Source organism: Rattus norvegicus, chromosome 7 (assembly GCF_036323735.1).
Source record: "Rattus norvegicus strain BN/NHsdMcwi chromosome 7, GRCr8, whole genome shotgun sequence".
NCBI lineage: Eukaryota > Metazoa > Chordata > Mammalia > Rodentia > Muridae > Rattus > Rattus norvegicus.
This window is the reverse complement of record NC_086025.1, coordinates 8944649-8963731: the sequence shown is the minus strand read 5'-3', so window position 1 is coordinate 8963731 and position 19083 is coordinate 8944649. Positions and strand designations below refer to the sequence as shown.

At 57.3% G+C, this 19083-nt stretch overlaps 1 protein-coding gene and 1 long non-coding RNA gene across 6 annotated transcripts in view; one reads left to right on the top strand and one right to left on the bottom strand.

The window, feature by feature from the left end:
- Positions 1-276: 276 nt before the first annotated feature.
- Nfic (nuclear factor I/C) overlaps positions 277-19083 on the bottom strand; it is a 35033-nt gene continuing 16226 nt past the window's right edge. For 2 of the 4 annotated variants that reach the window (XM_039078561.2, XM_006240850.5), the window contains exons 3-9: positions 13524-13595; positions 12004-12078; positions 11776-11899; positions 11233-11357; positions 9716-9841; positions 8640-8824; positions 277-5155 (exon numbers count right to left, since the gene is read on the bottom strand). In XM_039078561.2, coding sequence (XP_038934489.1) covers positions 5138-5155; positions 8640-8824; positions 9716-9841; positions 11233-11357; positions 11776-11899; positions 12004-12078; positions 13524-13595 — 725 coding nt within the window. In that variant the 3' untranslated portion in view covers positions 277-5137. Of the gene's footprint in view, positions 5156-7270; positions 7348-8639; positions 8825-9715; positions 9842-11232; positions 11358-11775; positions 11900-12003; positions 12079-13523; positions 13596-19083 lie in introns of all 4 variants that reach the window. The other 2 variants (XM_039078560.2, NM_031567.1) reach the window with 2 other exon arrangements.
- Positions 12506-15527, top strand: LOC120093769 (uncharacterized). Of its 2 annotated transcripts, none has more exons than XR_005487450.2 (2): positions 12506-13678; positions 15325-15527. It is a non-coding gene; the product is annotated as an uncharacterized LOC120093769 (long non-coding RNA). The 2 variants fall into 2 exon arrangements; XR_005487451.2 differs by lacking the exon at positions 12506-13678 and adding an exon at positions 14375-14800.

Below are 19083 nucleotides of genomic sequence, written 5' to 3'. Positions count from 1 at the left end.
CTGACCATGCAGTTCCCATGGCTCATGCTGGGACAGAGTCCAGGGTGCTGGCCCACGGAGGAGAGTCTGCCTTTCCCAAGCCTAGGCAGTGTGCCCCACAGCAGGAGGGGCCACCTGGTGGGCCTGGGTTGTCAACACAGGCCAGCGCCCATGGGCAGAAGGCACAGCCTGTGCAAAGGCCTTAGGCCTGGTGGCAGCCTCCCCTTTCCTGATCTAACTGGAGCGCTTCACAGACACACAGAAAGGAAGGACCCAGAGGAACCAAGATTAGGCGTATTTAATTTTTATACATTTTTCTTTCATTTATTTATTTATTTTTTTTGCCTTTTATTGAATCTTTTATGGACCCCCTCACTGTTTGTTTTCGTTTGTTTGCATAGGGAGAAACAGAACAGCAGGCAGTCAACGGTGCTCAGGCGGGTCCACAAAACAAAACAAAAAGCCAGAAACCAAAATGAGTTTGTAATATATGGTTATGAGTGGAGTATGCTGTGGGTGGGGGCTGTGGAGCAGGAAGGGCCTGGGGTGCCTCTGCTCCCCATGCAGACCCCATTCGCTCTGGGAGCAGGGGGCAGAGGTTGCCGCAGACCACGCAAGCGCAGTTAGGAAAAGCTGAAGACCAGAGGTGCATGGACCCAGGAGTAAAATACAAAGTGGCTGAATGGGAGGAAAAAAAATCTCAAAATAAACCCAAAAGATCTCTGCAGGAAAACACCCAGAAAACAAGGAACACCTAGGGAGAAGAGCAACGGAGAAAAAAAGATCCCCTTCCACTCCCTGAAACCCATGAGCACCTGCACTGCGCCCTGTCTAGTCCCTCAAACCCATGCTTGTCAGGCACTGCAGGGCACTCAGGGTCTATGCTGGGACCCTCAGACCCGAGTGGGCTTTGGTTGCGGGGGGCGGGGGGAGAGGGGGAAAGATGACTGCATAAGATCTGAGGTTGGATGGGGTGTGACATTTTGGGAGTATCCAGCTGGGTACCCCAAGTTGGGGTAGTGAGGCTGGGTGCTGGGGGAGGGGTGGTGGCTTGGGGGTGCATGCCTTCCTCCCGCCCAGTGCACCTGCTGTTTCCTGTCCCACATCTGAGGGGATCAGGGGTGGGGACTGAGGGGGCGGGGGAGGACCCCAAAACTGCACCATTGGATAGATGTGTGAGGCACTGATCGGGAAATGACTGTTTGGTATCATGGCTACAAGATCTGGGGACTCGCTGCCAGTCCTCTCACCTGGGCCCTGCCATGGGCGACAGTCCCAAGCTGAGCGCTCTGGAATACTTAGCGCTGGATAGATGGCAGAGGGAGAAGACAGCTATTAACAAGTAGGATATGAGGTTTGGGCAGGAAGTCAGGAGTGGTGGTGCACGCCTGTCGTCAGAACAACTAAGAAACGGAGGCAGGAGAATTGCCACGAGTTGGAGGCCAGCCTGCGGAGACCTTCCTGTCTCTAAAATATCAAAACAAAACAATCGGTGGGGAAATTAAGTGGCTGGATCTCGAACCCAGTACCCCGGAGGAGCAAGGGGCACTCAGGGGTCTCCGGGGCAAACTAAACGGAGGGAGGAAGCTATTGTGTCAGCGCTGCAGGGATTAACTGCAAACTAAATGTGCGTGTATGTACAAATGCAGCACAGCCCAACCGCGGCGGGCGCAATGGCCCCGAGAGTGGGGCATTTGCTGGTGGCCTGGGGGAGTCTTGCCTGCCCACATTGTAGTGCAGCATGGCCGGTTCACCCCTGAGGGATGGGGCTGGGGCGAGCGGGCACCACTCTTCTGGTGTCATTCCCACCACACTGGGTATTCCTGATTCCAAGATTTCTGGGCTCAGGACCTCAGACATGTGCTGGTCCTCACCTGGGAAACACAGTCGCAGGCTATACCCCAAAGCAGCCGGCTGTGGGGTTTCACCAAGGCGCCGATGCCCGGTTTGGGGCTGGGTAAGGGATGGTAGCTTGAGGAGAGGATGTTTTGAAAAATGTTAGGTTTCATACACAGGAAAATCAAAAAACAAAAACAAAAATCTGTCGGACCAGTATGGAGTCCCTGGGTGGGAACCGGAGATTTTTCTGAGAAATGGGGGGGGGGGGGGACGCTGAGTGGCCCCCTCCCAACCCGCCGCCAGGCATGCTCTGTCCACTGTCCTCACCACTACCCGCGTTAAAGGTCTGAAAGCTGTAAGTCAGCCAGGCCTACAAGTGACACACAGTGCACGTGAGGTGGGCAGGGCGGTGGTCCCACCCACCCGGGTTCCCCAATCAGGGCTGAGCCTGCCATGACCTCTCTGCCAGCGACCAACACTCAGGGCTGAGTGGGGCGACTGGCGGAGGTGGGGATGGGGGTGGGGGCAGGAAGAGGCAAGGGGATGGCTTGGAGCCTGGACTTCTGTCTGTCCCGCTAAAACCCCTGGCAAAACTGTCTTAGCTTTGGTGAACTTTAAGAGCAGATTTAACAGAAGACAGAAAAACAGAAGGACAAAAACCCAAAGGCAACTATAAACAGTAAAACCAAAAAAGAAAAACTGATATCACAGACTTGGGACGGGCCAGCTGTGTCCCCCCCCCCCTCCCCGGGACTCCCCACAGCTGAGCTCCACCCTGACAGACGGACGGATATTGCATATATTCAGCTTCGAGAGTTGGCTGGAAGACAGAGGAGGGGATTTGGGGAGGGACAGCCTCAGGCTGGCCCTGAGGCTGAGGCGGAGGGTTGGGGGGCTCAGGGAACAAGCACCAGGGCGACTCCAGTTCCCCACCGTGGGTGAGGTGGGGTCAGGGCTGCGGGTAGGGATCACAAAGCCTGACCAATTGTGACTTCCTTAATAGTGTTTTTCTTGTTTGTTTCTGTTTTGGTCCCCGCCCCTTCCCTTTTCTTGAGGCAACGTCTCGCTCTGTAGCCCAGGCTTGACCTGGAACTCACAGCAATCCTCCTGCCTCAGCCTCCCAAGGGCTAGGATCACAGGCGTGCGCCACCACGCCCAGCCTTCTTCCTTTTATTAAAAAAAAAAAGAATCTCGCTTTCGTTTGGCTTTCCTTTTCTTTACAAATAGAAGTACCACCCTTTTGAATTTTATTTTTTATTTCATGTAATCGCTTGTCTGTTTGTAACTATGCGTGCAGGGCATGCGTCTGTGTGCGCGGATATTATTAAAAGTTAATACTTGTCCTCGGGAGAGCAAGGCACATGTTGTGGTAAAAAGTTCGTGCAAATTTGGAAATAATGGATTTTTTTTTTTTGGTAAGGATATATATATATATATATATATGGGGGGGTTTTGTGTGTGTGTGTATCCTTTTTTTTTCTTTCCTTTTTTTGTAGAGGCGGTGAGGGAAGTGGGTGGGTAGGCGGATCTGTCATGCACACAGCAGCCCGGCGCAGGAAGGGGGCTCTTGGGTGTCGAGGGGCCTTAAGCACCATGCAGTTAGGTAAATAGTTGGTTCTGTCCTGACCCCTGGGGGACCCAGCTGGCTGACTTGGGGGGATCAGAGGGGACTTGCCAGGTCTACCCACTGGCCTGAGCCCCATCTGAACAGTGGCCTCTGTGGTGTCCCAATGGTCCCCCTTCTGGAGGGTCCCTGAGGACAGACAGACAGATGGTGGGGGTTTGAGGCCTCAAAGGCTGGGGAAGTCTTGGGGAGCTTTGTACTTACAAGTGTCCCAGGGAGGGCGGCAGGTGGGTGGGGCCTGGCCCTGGGGGCTCTGCTGGGGTGATGGCCCATGGCCTCCGCAGGGAGGGGACATGACAGTGCCAGGTATGATGGGGCCAAGATGGGTGGCCGGGGAGGAGGGGCCTTTGTAGGTTCAGTGACCTTAAAACACCCAACATCCCCTCCCAGAGTGGGCCATCCAAGATAGGGCCCCAGGTGGGTGCCGCAGAGCTGGGGTTGGGGTATGGTCCTCGCCCCCCGCCCCCCCCCCCGTCTTAGTGTTTTTAGTCAGTGAAGCACACATAGCAGATGGGGGACTCTGGCCATCAGTCCGCCCTGTCACCCCATCACCCCCAGAGCCCTCCCACCTGGGGTCCCAGTGCACTTCCACCAGCCTTCTTGGTCCCTGTGCTGGGCCCCACATCATCAGGAGGGTCAAAGTGCAAAGGGGGTATCCCCCTGCAGTGGGGTACCCCAGGGTGGGTCTCCAGGAAGTAAGGCACTGGCAGAAGTGTAGGGGACGGCGCATAGCCCCAGCCTGGGTTTCGGGACACCCAGCTCTACCGCCCTGGGGTCCCATCTCTCTAGCTTGGAGGGTGCGCGGTGATGAGCTACGGTACACAGAGACGAGGGTGGGGGTGCCCTGGCCACTCTGTGTCCCCAATGGACGAGGTGGACGGCGGGTGGGTGGAGGGGCTAGGCACTTAGATCGCGGCACCTCCCGCCTCCAGGGGCCTCGGCGTGGGGGGGTCCCCCGGTTCCCCCACCTCTGTTTCTCAAAGTGCTGATACTTTCCATGTGCGAGAGGAGGCCGGAGGGTCGGGAGCTGTGTGGCCTCTCATGCCGGGGTGGGGTGGGGACAAATTGCATAGAGAGATGTGTCCTTCCAAATGAGGTCCGCAAGGAGAGAGGGGCCAGAGGGCCCGGATGGAGGCTGGACGCGGGACCCTCCCGGGGATCCCGAAGTACCTGTGTGGCATGTCTGTCCCCAGCAGGGCCAGCGCTGGGCGGCTCCCACGCGCCTCTTCTGCCCACCGTGGACGGTGCCCACCGTGCCGTCCATCCACCTCCAGCCTCCTGTCTTTGGCAAACACTGTCGGTGGGGAGAGCCAGAGGTCCCCGAGGCTGGCGTTGGTGGCAGGCAGCAGGGGTTTGGGGAGAGGTGGCCTGGCTGGGTGGCCCACCCCATCCATTCTGCCCAGGCCTGGTCTGTGGGTGATGGCAGGGTCTTCGGGGCGCAGAAGAGCTGCGGGCAGCCAGTCGGCCATCAGCAGTAGGTGCCACAGAGACCCAGAGCTCCCATGTGTTTTCATCTTGGTTGGGAAGGGTTTTGTTTCTTGTTTGTCTTTTGTCCTTTCTCCTCCTGTCATTGCCATTGAGCTGGGAGTTGGCAGGGGACTTCTCACTCGTCTAATTTTCCACCAAAAATGCAGGCTGGGACTGTCACCCTGGGACTCCACCGGCGATGAAGGAGGTGTGGGAAGGCAACCTCCGCTACCCCAGGTACCAGGACTGCATGGTCCACAGAGATTGGGAGAGAGGGAGAGAGAAGGAGAGAGAAAGAAATTGGGTATCAGGAGAGCGGCTGTCTCTTCCCCTCCCCCACAGCGTGTGGACTCCTGGGTCCAGGTGTGATGCTGGGCTATGTCCTCCTGTCACCTCTGTACAAGGCTGCCTGGCAAAACAGAGGAGACCAGCGGAAACAGTGGCAAAAAGGAGATATGCCACTTCCAGTTAGTGTTGTCTGTCCCATGTGACATCAAGGGACTTAGAGTAAGTACATCCTGCATGATGTCACAGACATGTGAATACATTCCATGTGGCGTCAGAGGGCCGTCTTTGCTAACTTGACTCTGGCCCTGAGCATGAGAAAGCACGTGTGGGGGCGGCTCTGATCCTAGTTCAGTAATATACTGGGCTAGCCTAGAACTCGCTATGTGGCCAGGATGGCCTTGAGCCTTTCTTCCTCTTGCCTCAGTTTCCCTAGTGCCAGGATGACAGCCTATACATACTGGCCTTGTCTTCCCATCAATTATGCCCATGCCCCAGCTAGGAAGTTCCTGGCTGGTCTCAGAGTGGACAAGACCAGCTTGGATGTAACCTAGTCTGGTTCCCTTCCAAGACTCCTGGGGTGTCAGTGGAGCACTGTCCGAGGAGTCCTGTCTAGCCTGGTGCCTGAGAGTGCAGGCAGGGGTTGGGGGTGGGGCTGCCTCCAAAGGAGGCGGGGCCTGCAGTGCCTCTCTCAGCTCCGCCCTCAGCTAAGTTCAAGCCCCTCCTGCATCCCTTACCTCATGTCTGGTTTCCACTAGCAACCAGACAGGGTGGGGTGTGACCCTGCCCTGAGCTGGACCGTGGCGCTGGCATCCTAGGTAGCGAGAGGGGGCTGGAGCCTCAGACCCCGGGGGTATTTGTGTGCTTGGGTATCAGGGACCTGGGGGTGGTGGTGGAGTATGGTCGGTTTTCAGATGGGGGGAGGGCAAATGGGGGAACCCGGCTGCAGGGAGGCCGAGCCAGGAATAACAAAGTAGACAGCCAGGAAGTGCTGACAGGGCGGAATGAGCCGAGGCCCAGAGCTGAAGTGGAGGCCTGGAGGAGGGGAGAGCCCACACTGCAGCCTCCTGATTTCCCTGGTGGGGGTGCAGATCTTGTCCACTCCACAACCCGTCCCCACTCAGGGCTCCATCCCCCGAAAACCTTGTGTGGCTCCTTAGTATGCCAGGGGATGAGGCCTGCATTCGGAGGCTAACTCGCCCTGGCCCACCAGCCAGGACACTGCTCGGTCCTCCTCGGACCCTGGTCACTGGGTCACTGTGCTGTCTTCAGGCAGCAGTGGTGGATGGCTGACCTCAGAAACCCTTGACCCAGGAAGCCTAGGGAGCTACCATCACCTCAGTTTGTCAGGACTGGATTCTGGCTCAGCAAGAGGAAGGCTGGGGCTAGCCAGGGCAGGAGAGGAAGGAGTGAGGTTGAGGCTATGCTTGTGGGTCTAGAACATTCCCAGTCTTGTGAGGGGCTGGCCAAGCTACTACAGGAATGGGGGCTGGGCTTTGGAGGCTCCCAGGGTGGTGGCTGAGGCCTGAGGAACATTCCAAGCCCCTGGTCACATTCAAGGCTCCATGAGCCACAGATGGGAACCTGGACAGCTATAGAGGGTCCCACGCTAACATCTGACCAACATGGGAATGGAGGTGTCCCACCACTGCTGGGCGCCGGCAGGCAACTTGCCTTCCCTCTCTGAGCCTCTTCTCCAACACTAGCTTCCTACTCTACCTGCTCTGCACTCTGCCCAATCACCCTCCCTTTCTGCTCTGCCTCTTTCCAGAGGAGGGTAGGGAGCACAGAGAAGCCCTGGCCTGCAGTGTACTGTGTGACTCTGGGCTGGCTGCCTCTCCTCTCTGAGCCCCAGCTCCCAGGTTGGGTTCTCTGTTGGGTGGGAGCCATACAGTGGCAGACAGGGTGGAGGGAGACCTCACACCCAGGGGGGGCTCAAGGCCCGGGTTGGGAGCGAGAGGCTGGCTTCTCGTGAGTCCCTGCCAGGGCTGTAGCCAGCAGGCCTGCTGTCCCTGACCCCCCAGGCCGGCCCCTCTGCCCCACCCCCCACCCCCCAGCCGGCCTCTCGGCCCCTACCTGTCCCGCAAGAGGATCCCTCCGTCCTAATCCCACAAAGGGACTGTTTGCAGGGGACGTGCCGGGCGGAGAGCAGGCTGTGGGGAGGAGAGAGACCAGAGCCCGTTAGCACCAGAGCACGGGGCCCAGAGAGGGTGTCTGCTGCCTGGGAGTCACACAGCCTTCCCTTCATACCCAGCTGCAGTGGCCTAAGGGCTGCAGCCCTCATCATCCCCCAAGGGCAAATCTGGCCTCTCCAAGAGTCTGGGTTCTGGGCGACCTGGGGATCCCAGCTGTGGTCCCTGGGTGGTGAGGTAGGTGGGGCACTGGCCTTGGGCTGAGGCAACAAATAAAATATTAATAATCAAGGCCAGCTGTGAATAATTCAGGGTGTTCAACTGCGGCCAGGCTGGCGGCATCCCGCACACGGCGCCATCAATAATTAAGGGCATTTTATTTATTGATTCCTCTCGTGGAGAGTGTGGGGCGGAATATCTGCACGAATCTATCATCTAGCTGACTTTTGATTTTTTTTTTTTCCTGAGGCAGAGCCTCTCTCTTTGTAGCCCAGGCTAGACTTGAACTTGCAGCTATCCTTCTGTCTCAGCCCTCTGAGTGCTGGGATGACTGACAATCCTGTATCTCTATGCCCCATTCTCTACATATCTCAATCTTAACCATCAGCTCTTGTCTGCGGCTGAAAAACCTAGGTGCCGGGGAGGAAAGAACCAGGATTGTTCTTGCACCACCAGGGACAGAAAAGGGGAGAACACCTTATGGTGGGGTCAGAAAGGGGGTGTGGATCGCAAGCAAGACCCAAGGTGGGAGAAGGGACAGGACTTTGCATCTATAAAGGTCCTGTTGTAAACCAAACAGGGGCTCCACCCTGGCCACGCTCCCAACCCCTCACTGGGAGATTGTAGATTGATTTATTTAACTGGTGTGGAAACTGAGGCAGGGAGAGGCAAGTTCCTGGGGTTAGGCAGGGCACAAACTGTGTGGAAAGGCAACTTTCGCACCCATGGCTGGGTGGGGCCTGATGACTGCAGATCCCACGGTTGGTCATTGTGTCCTGGGACATGCTAGGTGTGGGTCTGGCAGGGAGGGACCCATGGGGACTCGGCTCACTTGGGATCTCATCCTATGCAATCCACTGCATCTCTGTGGCCATCTGTGGCCTTTCCACACTGCTACATGGCAAACCAAAGTTATTTCCCCAAATTCTCCCTGAGAGCCAGGTCCAGCGCCCCGAGTCCCACACACTCTTCTGTCACTTGACTGGGTTTTACCGTGCAGCCCAGGCAGGCCTCCAGCCTGTAGTAACCCTCCTGCATCAGCTCAAAGGCTGCACATCTCAGACATGTCTTGTGTTTGCAGCCATGAAACTCACCGGTCCTGGCTGCTGGGTGGCCGGGTCGCAGGCCAGGGACACCAGATCCTTGAGTGGGTCCTGGGGGTTGAGATGTGGCGGGTACCGGATGGCAGTGTGGGGGAAGTAGGTGGAGGCTGTCTGCGGCAGGATGGGCGTGGCAGGGAAGTGCAGGGCTGAGGACGGGTGGGGGCTCCGCGCGATGCCTGTGGACAGACAGTCCCCAAACTCTCATGATGCCCAGTATGGGTGGAACTTAAGGCTATCCTCCTGCCCCAGCTTAAGTGACACCACAGTGGTCCCCAGCAGGGCAGATGGTGGGTGGGTGGATGGGTGCAGCTCTGTGCTCCACAGACCCTTTCCACAAAGAACCAGGCAGTAAACCAGAACCAGGCAGTAAGTCGTGAGAAAGGACAACACAGGGCCTGGGTACAGTGTGCAGAGAGCTCCCCAGACTACACAGAAGCATTCGTGAGGTTGTGGCAGGAGGATTACTGTGAGTTCAAGGCCAGCCTGGGCTACAAAGGGAGGCATTGCCTGATTACAACTAAATGTCCAATTTTATAACCTCCGATATTTTCACCTTATGCTGTGGCAAATACCCCACCCCCTTCCAAGCCTGTGAACCCACTTCCTGTCTCTTGAGTGTCCTTTCACACACAGTTCCCGTCACAGAGCACACATTGTAAAATACAACCTATAGGCCCTCCACACTGTGGGGTGTCAGAGCCTTGCTCCTGTTCACAGCTGTGTAATACTCCAGTGTCATCAGGGCATCACTAAGTCCTCTCCACAGTGGTCACCCCACCCTACTCCTTCCCAGTCCCCTGTCTCTACCCTCACAGGGCTCTATTGGAGTATGGGTAACCTGGCATGTATACAACTGGAGTTCAATGAAGTAGGTGCTTGGGACCAATGCTAATCAAACTTTATGTGTCACTCTACAGGTGACACTTGGTACCCCTACAGGTCTCGCCACCCCAGGGCGGGTCACATCCTTTTTCCTGGCTTGAAGGCTACAATAGAACCAATGCTCAGAATCGGCAACACGTTTGTGGCTGTGCTGGTGGCACGTGCCTCCCACAGGTGACACTCACCGCTGTGTACCGCGATGACGGGCCTGTGGTGCTGTGTGAAGCTGGAGAGCCGGGGGGAGTCCTGGGGGGATGGGCTGTTGAATGGAGATTTGTCCATCTCTGTCTTCTTCACCGGGGATGAGATGCCTGTGGGGAGGGGACCCAAGTCTCCATTTCTGAGGGGCAGCAAGTGATGCCACTGCCCCCCCCCCCAGCCCAAGGCTGTACATGGGAAGTGGGAGAGCACTCAGAAAGTCCTCTAGTGGCTCAGGAGAGCGCACGGTGGAATACTACACAGCCACAAACAGGAGCGAGGCCCTGACATGTCTTCCGGGCAGGGTTCTTTCTGTTCTCAGAGACTTTTCTCTCTCTCTCTCTCATCCCCTGGGGACAGTGATGCTGGGGTTGACCACAGTCAGGTGCTTGTTCCCTGCCTCACTGGCTCAGACTAGTCTTCAACTCATAGCCATCCTCCTGCCCCAGCTGCCCAAGTGCTGGGATACCAACTACAGTCTGTATCTGCTCTCACCACCCTCATGTCAGCAGACACATATCCCAGGTTGAGAGGGAACAGACAGCGGTGGACACCTGCCTCCCTTGGGGGTGACATGGGAAGTAGACTATAAGGGATGAGGTCAGACTCTCTGGGAGCAGCGCCCAGTGTGGCTGCAGTGCCCTGCTGTCTCTGTCAGTCCTCCTGACCTCCCCAGTCTTACCCAGGGTCCCCTGGGGCAGCATCAGCTCACACCCCTTCCTGTCTAGACTGTCCCCATTACGGGCTCATTAGGGCCACTAAGCGGATTAGGGCAGCCTGTCTGTGTCCAGCCTTTGGCGCCAGGGCCTGCCAGCGCCAGGCAAGATCCCCTGAGCTCCAACATGCCCGGCCCCTCCCCGGCCAGGCCTCAGTTTCCCCCAGCCACATCGTAGCCTGTGGAGAACTCCGGGATCTCCAGTCCCTGCTCTGGACACTGACTAGTCTTCAACTCATTGCAATCCTCCTGCCCCAGCTGCCCAAGTGCTGGGGTACCGACTACAGTCTGTACCAACCAGAGACTCCGCTTCTCAGGCCGGGGGTCTCACAGCAGTACAGGGGTAGAGCTGGGGTTTGCGGGTGACTAGACCCCTCACCACCTGTGACTCCACCCCTTCCCACCCTCGACGCTTCAAGAATGGCCATCGGGGTGTTGCAAATGATGAAACGGAGGCTGCCAGGCTGGGCTCGATGACCCCCGTAGGCTGTGATCTCAGGGGTTTACAGATGGGGCCCCGAGATGCCCAGGACTCAGGGGGCACCCGAAACCAAGAGCTGTGGGAACGCCTAGTTTCCGGACTTGGCTACAGGACGAGGCATACAATTCCCAGGAGGCCCTGCAACTTGGTCCTGCTGCTTCTTACTTATGGCACCTGCAGTGTTCTGGCTGGGATATCTAGTTTACGTTAGGTAACATACGGCAGGACTACAACTCCCAGGAGCCCCTGCAACATTAGCCTAGCTCCTGCCCTGGGTTCGCGGGTCCTAACTGTGCCTCTAGTCCTACCTCCTTCCATGTCTTCCGTCCAGTTGCGGCTGCTACTCGTGGGCGAGTTGGGTGATGTGTAGTAGTCTCCGCCAGGGCTCGTGTCCACGTCCTCCTCCATCGAGCCCGACTTGTGCCGCTTGCTCCTGGAGTGGGTGGGGATAACAGTCCGGTTACCACGGAGATGGTGGAGCTGGTTAACTTCCCATTTGTAGGGAGAGTTATGGAGTCATCACAGGACTGGATCCTGTCAATTACCCTTTGCCAGAGACACAAGGGGCAGAAGAGAGAGGGCACCCCAGTGTCTTTGCAGGGTGTCATAAGGGAAACAGACACATGATCAGCTCTCTGTTCCACAGATCTACAGAGAAATTTGCTGGACTCAGCGGCCTATCAGGGCTCAGGGAAAGAGCACTAAGACTAGAGTTTTGATGGATAAATAGTTTATCAGCCCACCTGTAAAGCAGAAACAGATATTGCAGACAGAACAGTGGGTCAGCTAAAGTAAGAAGGGGAGGGGAGCTGAGACCCCGATGCACCCCGTGGGGTAACCTTGGCACCTACCCACTGGAGGAAGTACTGGGTAGAGTCCTTCTCATGCCAGCGCTGGCTGGGTTCAGGTCGTATGCCAGGTGGCCCTGCAGCTCTCCCAGGGAGAAGTTGGGCCCGGTTCCGGTCACCACAGGTGCTGGAGAAGGAGATGGATCTGATGAGAGGGCAGGGAGGAGCCCCATGGCCCCATGTGACCTCCCCAACCCTGGAAGTGGAGGGGCTGAGGGCAGGGACACTCACTCCGAGACACCTGGATCAGCTCCGTGACACTGAACACGCCAGATGTGACGAAGCTCTCCTGGAAGTCTGTCGTGTCTGGAAAAAGCACAGGGTCAGAGGTCAGCAGGCCAAGATGGCTGCCCCCTTTCTCCATGTTGCCCCACGAGGGGCCTGAAACCCCTCTGAGCCCTGATGGTTATGTGACACTCATGCTGAGTTCCTGCTCAGCTGTCACATGATCAAGTCTCCACGCTGGCAGCAAGTACTTTACCGGCCAGGCTGTTGGAATCTATGCCCTATGCTGTGGTGGGGACGTGAGTGTGAGTGCCACATGGCAGGAAGTAGCCACAATGGAGAACTACACAGCCATGAACAGCCCAACCAACTTGGGAGATGGGTCTGTGGGGATGGTGGCTCTTGTGAATATAGACTTGGTATGAGGGAAGATTCTGGAACTACTTAGTGGGCTTCACTGTGGGTGGAGGTGGGTGCAGGCTGGACAGCAAGTGAGATGCCATGGCCTGGACAGTACAAGGCCACAGGGTGCAAATGCAGTTCCCAGGGCTGAGCTGGCAGCAGGGAGCACACAGGGCAGAGCAGCAGTGGGACTGGCCCCCAGGGGGCAGCACAGTCCACAGGCACTGAGCACTACCCTTGTGGCTGGGGTGGCCCTCTGTGCCCAATGGAAGTGCCCCGCCCGTTTCCTGCTGACCCAAATGGTGGCGGGCGGGGGGGATTTCCTGTTTGTACAGCGCCCACCAAGCCCATGTCCGGAGGCAAGGGAGTCCTGAGCACTGGGATCCTCCCTTGGGGTCCCACCTTCTTCCACCATCTGGTTGGAAGGGAGGAGGCAGGAAGAGGCCCAGGAAGACCCAGGGTCATGGCCGGGATCACAAGCCTCCTGGCACAGCCCGGCTGCAGGGCTCAGGCCTTTGCTTCTCCCTTCCGAGCCCAGCTTCTTGTGCTTCTCTGCTCTTTCCTACCCTCCCCCGAAAACCTGTGTTTGCCACAAAGGCCATGATGTAAGCAAACCGCTGTCCAATCACCAGAAATATCTAAGTAAAGGGCACCCTCCCAAAGGAAATAGGACTCTTCCCACCCTTCACCGGGGAGGGGGGGGGAAGTCTAGACACGGCTCCACCCTGGCCACGCCCCCAACCCTCACTGGGGGAGTCTAGGCGGGGCTCCACCCCTGACCATGCCTCAGCCATTCACTGGGGGAGTCTAAGCAGGGCTCCATTCCTGACCACGTCCCCAACCCTCCCTGGGAGAGTCTAGGCGGGGCTCCATCCCTGACCATGCCCCCAACCCTCACTGGGGGTAGTTTGGGCTAGGCTCCATCCTGACCACGACCTCTAACTGGGGGAATCTAGGTAGATCTCAATCCTGATCACACCCCCAGCCCTGGGGGTGGAATTCTAGGCAGGGCTCCACCCTGGTCATGCCCTTATCCCCCCCCCAATTGTTTAGACACTCCTACTATTTAGTTCAGGCTACCCTTTTAAGTCATAATCCTCCTGCCTCAGCTCTAGCTGACTCACCCAGTGTAATGGGCTTGCTGTCCTCCTGGTCTGAGCCCACTCCTGTCCGGGGACTGCTGCTCTGCTCCGCATCTGCCAAAAGAGAAAGGGACAATTATTGACACGGCAGGGACCTCTGATCCTAGCTCTGCCATTTCTGTGCTGTGTGGCCTTCGGTAAGTGACCCCTCTGGGCATCAGCTGTGATATTACATATGGTGGGACTGAAGACAATGAGAGATCCTGGAGGCCTCTGGTCCCCTTTCCTCCCTGACCCCACCCACCCCATGCTTCTATCTTGAGGAAGGGCCTCATGTAGTCCAGGCTGGCTCCAAACTCCCTTTGCAGCTAGGATGACCTTAAGCCCCTGACTCTCCTTCTTGCACTCCCCCACCTTTAGTGCTGGGGCGGCACATCTGGTGGTGGGGCTTCCTAAGAGGGGCCTAAAGGGGCCTCCAGGCTCAGTGTCAAGAATCCCCTGGCTCCTCCCCTGCACTTTCCCTCCATTTTATGTAAAAATAATTCTCTCCTTGGCAGACACTGTGACCTGCTGTGGTGTGTGTGGGGGTAGGGGTGAGGTGGGAAATGAGTGAGTGGAGGGGGAGGGGTACAACCTGACCCTGGGCCTCAGTTTCCCCTAGCAGTGGCACAAAGGATTAGCAGGACCGCCTGGCTGGAGGCTTCTGGGAGGGGTCCCAGCTCCTGTTGAATCATGTGGCTTCAGGTGGGGGGGGGGCTCGGGGGAGGGACTAAAACTCGCTGACTCTAAATCCCAAAGTCACCGTAATAAGTGGGGCCCAGAGGTCAGGGGTCGGTCCATCCACAGAATCCCTCCTAAAATTCTGAAAGTGAAGCATGGCTGCACGCATGTTAGGAAAGTACTACACACCCGGACTCTCCTCCCAGGCAGGCTCCACCCCTGGCCACACCCCTGCCCCATACTGGGGAATTCTGGGCGGGGCTTCACCTGACCACGCCCCAAGGTGGCACTGGCTGGCAGGTGTGGTTTCGTGAGTTAGCCACTGTTCCCTCACTTTCCCAGTCTGCTTTGCTCATGCGTAGCCCACGGTGTCGCCTCCCATGCGCCCCAGTTTGTTCATACAAGGTGTGGGCACTGCAGCCACGGCCATGTCCTTCCCCAGTGGTTGAGAACTCTAGTGGGAAGGACACCAGAGACCTGGGATGGTGACGGGACATCTGGGGATGCCAGAGCAGCTAATCTTCCACAGCTGTGACTCCACTGTCATCCTCAAGGCCTCTGGGGCTGTCATATGACACTGATGGGCCTGGCCATGACCGGTAAGCTAAGGATGGTCATGTGACCATACAGGCCATTCTTGCGTGGGTCCCTAAAGGTCTAAAAATGGGTGCTTGGATCTGCACTCAAGATTCGGTGAGAAAGGGGTAACACAATGCGTGGAGCACTATGCATCCAGGATTGGGAAGGAGGCCAGTGTAGCTCATCTCTGCATCCAGTCAGCTTTGCTCCTCCCTCCAGACTGAGTGCTCCTGCCAGCTGCTGGAGCAAAGCTTATCCTGGGGCCTTTGCACGGTGCTCCCTTTTTCCCAGCATGCCCTGGCACAGGCTTAGGAAGCTTGGAAATCCCCTTCCTCCTCCCACGCACATCCAGTTCAGTTCTAACCTGCTAGGGACCCTGATCCCGACCCACCTTGTGCCTGTGTCCCTGCGGTAAACCTGGCATTTGTTGTATACACACACGTCTGATACCTGCTGTATACACACTGGCCTTGTCACAGGCACCCACAACCAAACGCCAGTAGAGACCACAAGGTTCTTAATCATGGATTTTTTTTCCCTCCAGCGAATCTGCAGGAGTCACAGCATGAATGGACTGGAGGTGGATGTCACAGGCAGACAGTGACACAAACGACCACCCTCGACCCACCCACAGAAGCTAACGTCAGCCTGGCAGTGCTGTGTCACTTCGCGGAGAGCACTTGACAGTGCTTAAAACACCCGCCAATCCACTGTTGCATAAATAAAAGAGGGGGCCAAACAGATGAACATGCGGGGAGCCCTGGGCTTGTGGAGGCGGGGCTGAACTTCCCATCTGGCTGGTGCTTTCCAGCTACAGCAGGCCTGGGCCAGAGCCAACTCGTTCTCCTGGCCAAGTCCTCCCAGGGGTCCTCCCTGCCACCGACAACCCCACCCAACCGCCCCGTAGGGCCCTGGCTAATGGCCCAGACTAGCGACCCTGAAGGGACATCCTGGCCTGGTCACTCTGTGCATGTGGCTGGGGAGGCACAGGGCCGGTCGACAGGCCACATGGCCAGTGACATCACTAACTGGGCAGCCATTTCCTCGGGGTTCCAGATGCTGCCGTGGCCGGGGCAGCCATTTTGTGGCTGGGGAGGGCCAACTGGTTACAGGCAGGGATATAGTGCCAACCCCTCCCCAAGAGGGGGGGACCAGGAAAGGGATCCCCGTTTAGGACATGGTGGCCTGCTCAGCAGCCTCTGGGGATAAGCAGAAGGCGCCAAGCTGTGGCATGGGGCCAGGTGGCCATGGTGGGGTACAAGGACAGGTGGTCATGTGGGAGATGGGGCCAGGTGGCCACGGCCACCCTCGACCTGGCAGTGACACCAAGGCCCTGTCAGTCGGGTGGCTCCTGGGCTTTGAGACTGGAGGTTAAAAATACCAGGCGTACCCTGGTCCTTTCCAAAGTCAAATGTGTCACCCGCCAGAGGGAGGAGCCGAAAATAACCCGTGTGTTTACACTCAGCAGATTCCTGGCTTCCCCCGGCTCCCCTCTCCTGGTCAGTCCCAGGAATCTATCTGTGGCTGCAAGGAGGACAGCCAAGCCAAAGCCCCAGGACATCCAAAGTCATGCAGGGGGCAGGGGTCCTCCTCGCCTCCCCTTCCCTGTCATGTCCTCAAGAGGTTAGCAGCCTGGACTGAGAGGTTGGGGGAGACAGGCTCCAGGTCAGCAGGGCCATCTCAGACTCAGAATGACCCTCCCTGTTTGTGTCATGGCTACTCATGCTGGAGGAGGAACGCACACACCATTCTTGCAGACCCATTCACCCTCTTCCAAGGAGGGTGCTCAGTGCTCACTGCTGCATTATGGGAGGACATGAAACAGGCATTCTACAAACACTTGTAGGGCAAGGAAACTCGGAGGAAGGGTGAGTTAATGGGAACCACCAACTCTGAGTGAAAGGGGTGGGGCCAGACAAGCCCCACCCACACTGGTCTCCAAAGTGAGGGCCCAGATGGTTGACTAGGAGTTTGCTAAGCCACGCCCCTAGTCCCCTCACTGGGGGATTATAGGCGGGGCTCCACCCCTTGACCAAGCCCCTCTCAGGGGAACTCCTGAAAGGGGTGGAGGTGAGGATCTTCAGTCCAAGTCAATGCAGATGAGCAGTTGAGGCTCACCCTGGGGTTGCATAACCCAGGTAACGTCTGTGGTGCTGGTAGTGGTTGGGCGTCCACACCTGGGGAATCTAAATGATTCCTTTTCTGAAACCCTCTAAGGTTTTCCTGGAGCCTCAGTTTCCCCAGCTGTCAGAGCAGCTGAGATGTGGCTTTATTTAGCTCAGGGCCAAATTGGCAGGATCGGAGCTCGGCCCCTCCCCCATGGTCTGCCAGGTGTGTCCTGGGTTCAAGTGTGAATTCTTTTCCTCTGGCCTCCTGTCAGGTAAGCACCAAGTTGGTACCGGCTGTATTCTGGCCCTTTGGCACTCATATCTACTTTTCTAATGTATGATGGGGAAACTGAGGAAGGGCAGGGTTGGCTAAGGCTCACCTGACTTCCACCCAGTGATCCTCCACAGCAGCCACTATAGGGCGCCTGTGAGCAGAGTGGCCCCTCCCTCTCCGCCCTGGCCCGCACCTTCCTGACCCCAGCTGTGCTCCTCCCTCCGTGCCACCTTTCCCTCTTCACATCGCTTGAGTGAAACAGGCATGAGGTGGGTTATGGGAGACAGTGGTGACCCAGGGCTCCGCCTTGCCTTGAGCTCTACCAGGCTGGCCTTTGCTGGGAACCGGGACTTGAACTCAGGTTTTGGTGCTTTTGCCCGCCGTCACCTCCACACACTGATCTCCGCACTCTGCTTCCTACATGCTCCACCCTCTTAGGCGTTTTTTCTGTCGTCGCTCTTGGCTGGGTCAACAGGGCTGGGAGCAGCGCCTTGCACATAGTAGGTGTTTAATAGTTGCTCGCTGCACACTGGTTTGGCTGGCCGAGTCCAGCCTCAACCCCCTCGTACAACACAACCCACCGCCTCTCCATTGGCTGACTAGTAAGGCTGCACCTCTTACAGATGGGGAAACTGAGGCTGGAAGGGATGTCTGACCCTGTCATTGGAGGGGTAGACTGGGCCCACGGAGGAGGGCTATGGGGTGCAGTCCCGGGACGCGGCCCCTTTAAGCCCCTCCCCCACGCGGCCGGCGCCTCCTTATGTAATTGGGCCGTTGTCCTTGCATAACCCAGTTACATAAGGAAGCCTGGAACGGGCGGCTCCATCCGGCGGGGACCAGTGTGCGTGCAGGCCCTAACATCCCAGCCGGGTCAGCAGCTGCCACAGCTGGGGTTCACACCTCCCACTGGCTCCCACCCATGGACCCCATTGACTCCTACCTGCTTCCCGCCCTCCCCCTACCGTCAGATCCCACCTGAGCACCCTCCACCCCCCAACTCTTTACAACCTCTACAGCAGCCAGGAAAAATAACCAGTTTCGAATCTAGCACAGAATCTAGGTCCTATTCCCATTATTCAGAATGGGAAACTGAGTCCCAGAGAGAGTGAACTTGAAGCCCAAAGCTGCACAGCGATGACCACAGCACAGGGAGGACCCCTCAGGGCACAATGACACTCCTGCACACACACCCTCCTGTGCCCTCTGCTGCCACCTGTCTTAGCAGGGCCTAGTATGCAGTAGGCACTCAATGAATGCAACCCTTGTGGCCATACATCTAGTGACATTTTAGGCCTTGGCTCTGCAAAGAGGGACCGTTTTAATGTTCCATCTAGTTCTCTGTAAAAAAGGGGCAAGGCTGCTTCCTACAGGGTAAACTGAGGCAAAAAGGAAGGGAAGTCTCAGCCTGCTTCATTCACAATGCACACCTGTGCAACCAGAAACAGCAGGTGTCCTATAACTGCACAGAACCTGGCCCCACTGTCCCCAACCCTGGGAACCCCATGTGTCTGGGATCGGGCTAGGTCCATTGAGCCTTGGGCTTCTGTCCTGAGGCTGGCCCTTTAAGGCTGTCTGAGGCTTAGGTCTGTCCCAGAGTGACCCCCAGGGAAGGGTGTGGCCAGGAACAAGGGGCCCATTCAGTTCTGAGTGGGTGGGGGATGGGGCGGGGCAGGCCCAGGAGGGAGGGACTGGTGGGAGTGTGTTAGGAGACACTGACAGATACCTGGAGTCAGACATGAAGGGGACCCCTGCTTCTGTGCACCCCTGGAATCAGCTGAGTCTCCCTGCTCCTCACAGTAGAGCCCTTCAGACCCAAAATGGCTGACGGGCTTCTTCCTGAACACCGCAAGTCCCAAGCATGGGTTCCAATCTTCCTGAGTGTCTCTGTACCCAACCTCAGCCCTCAGGGTTCAGTGACATA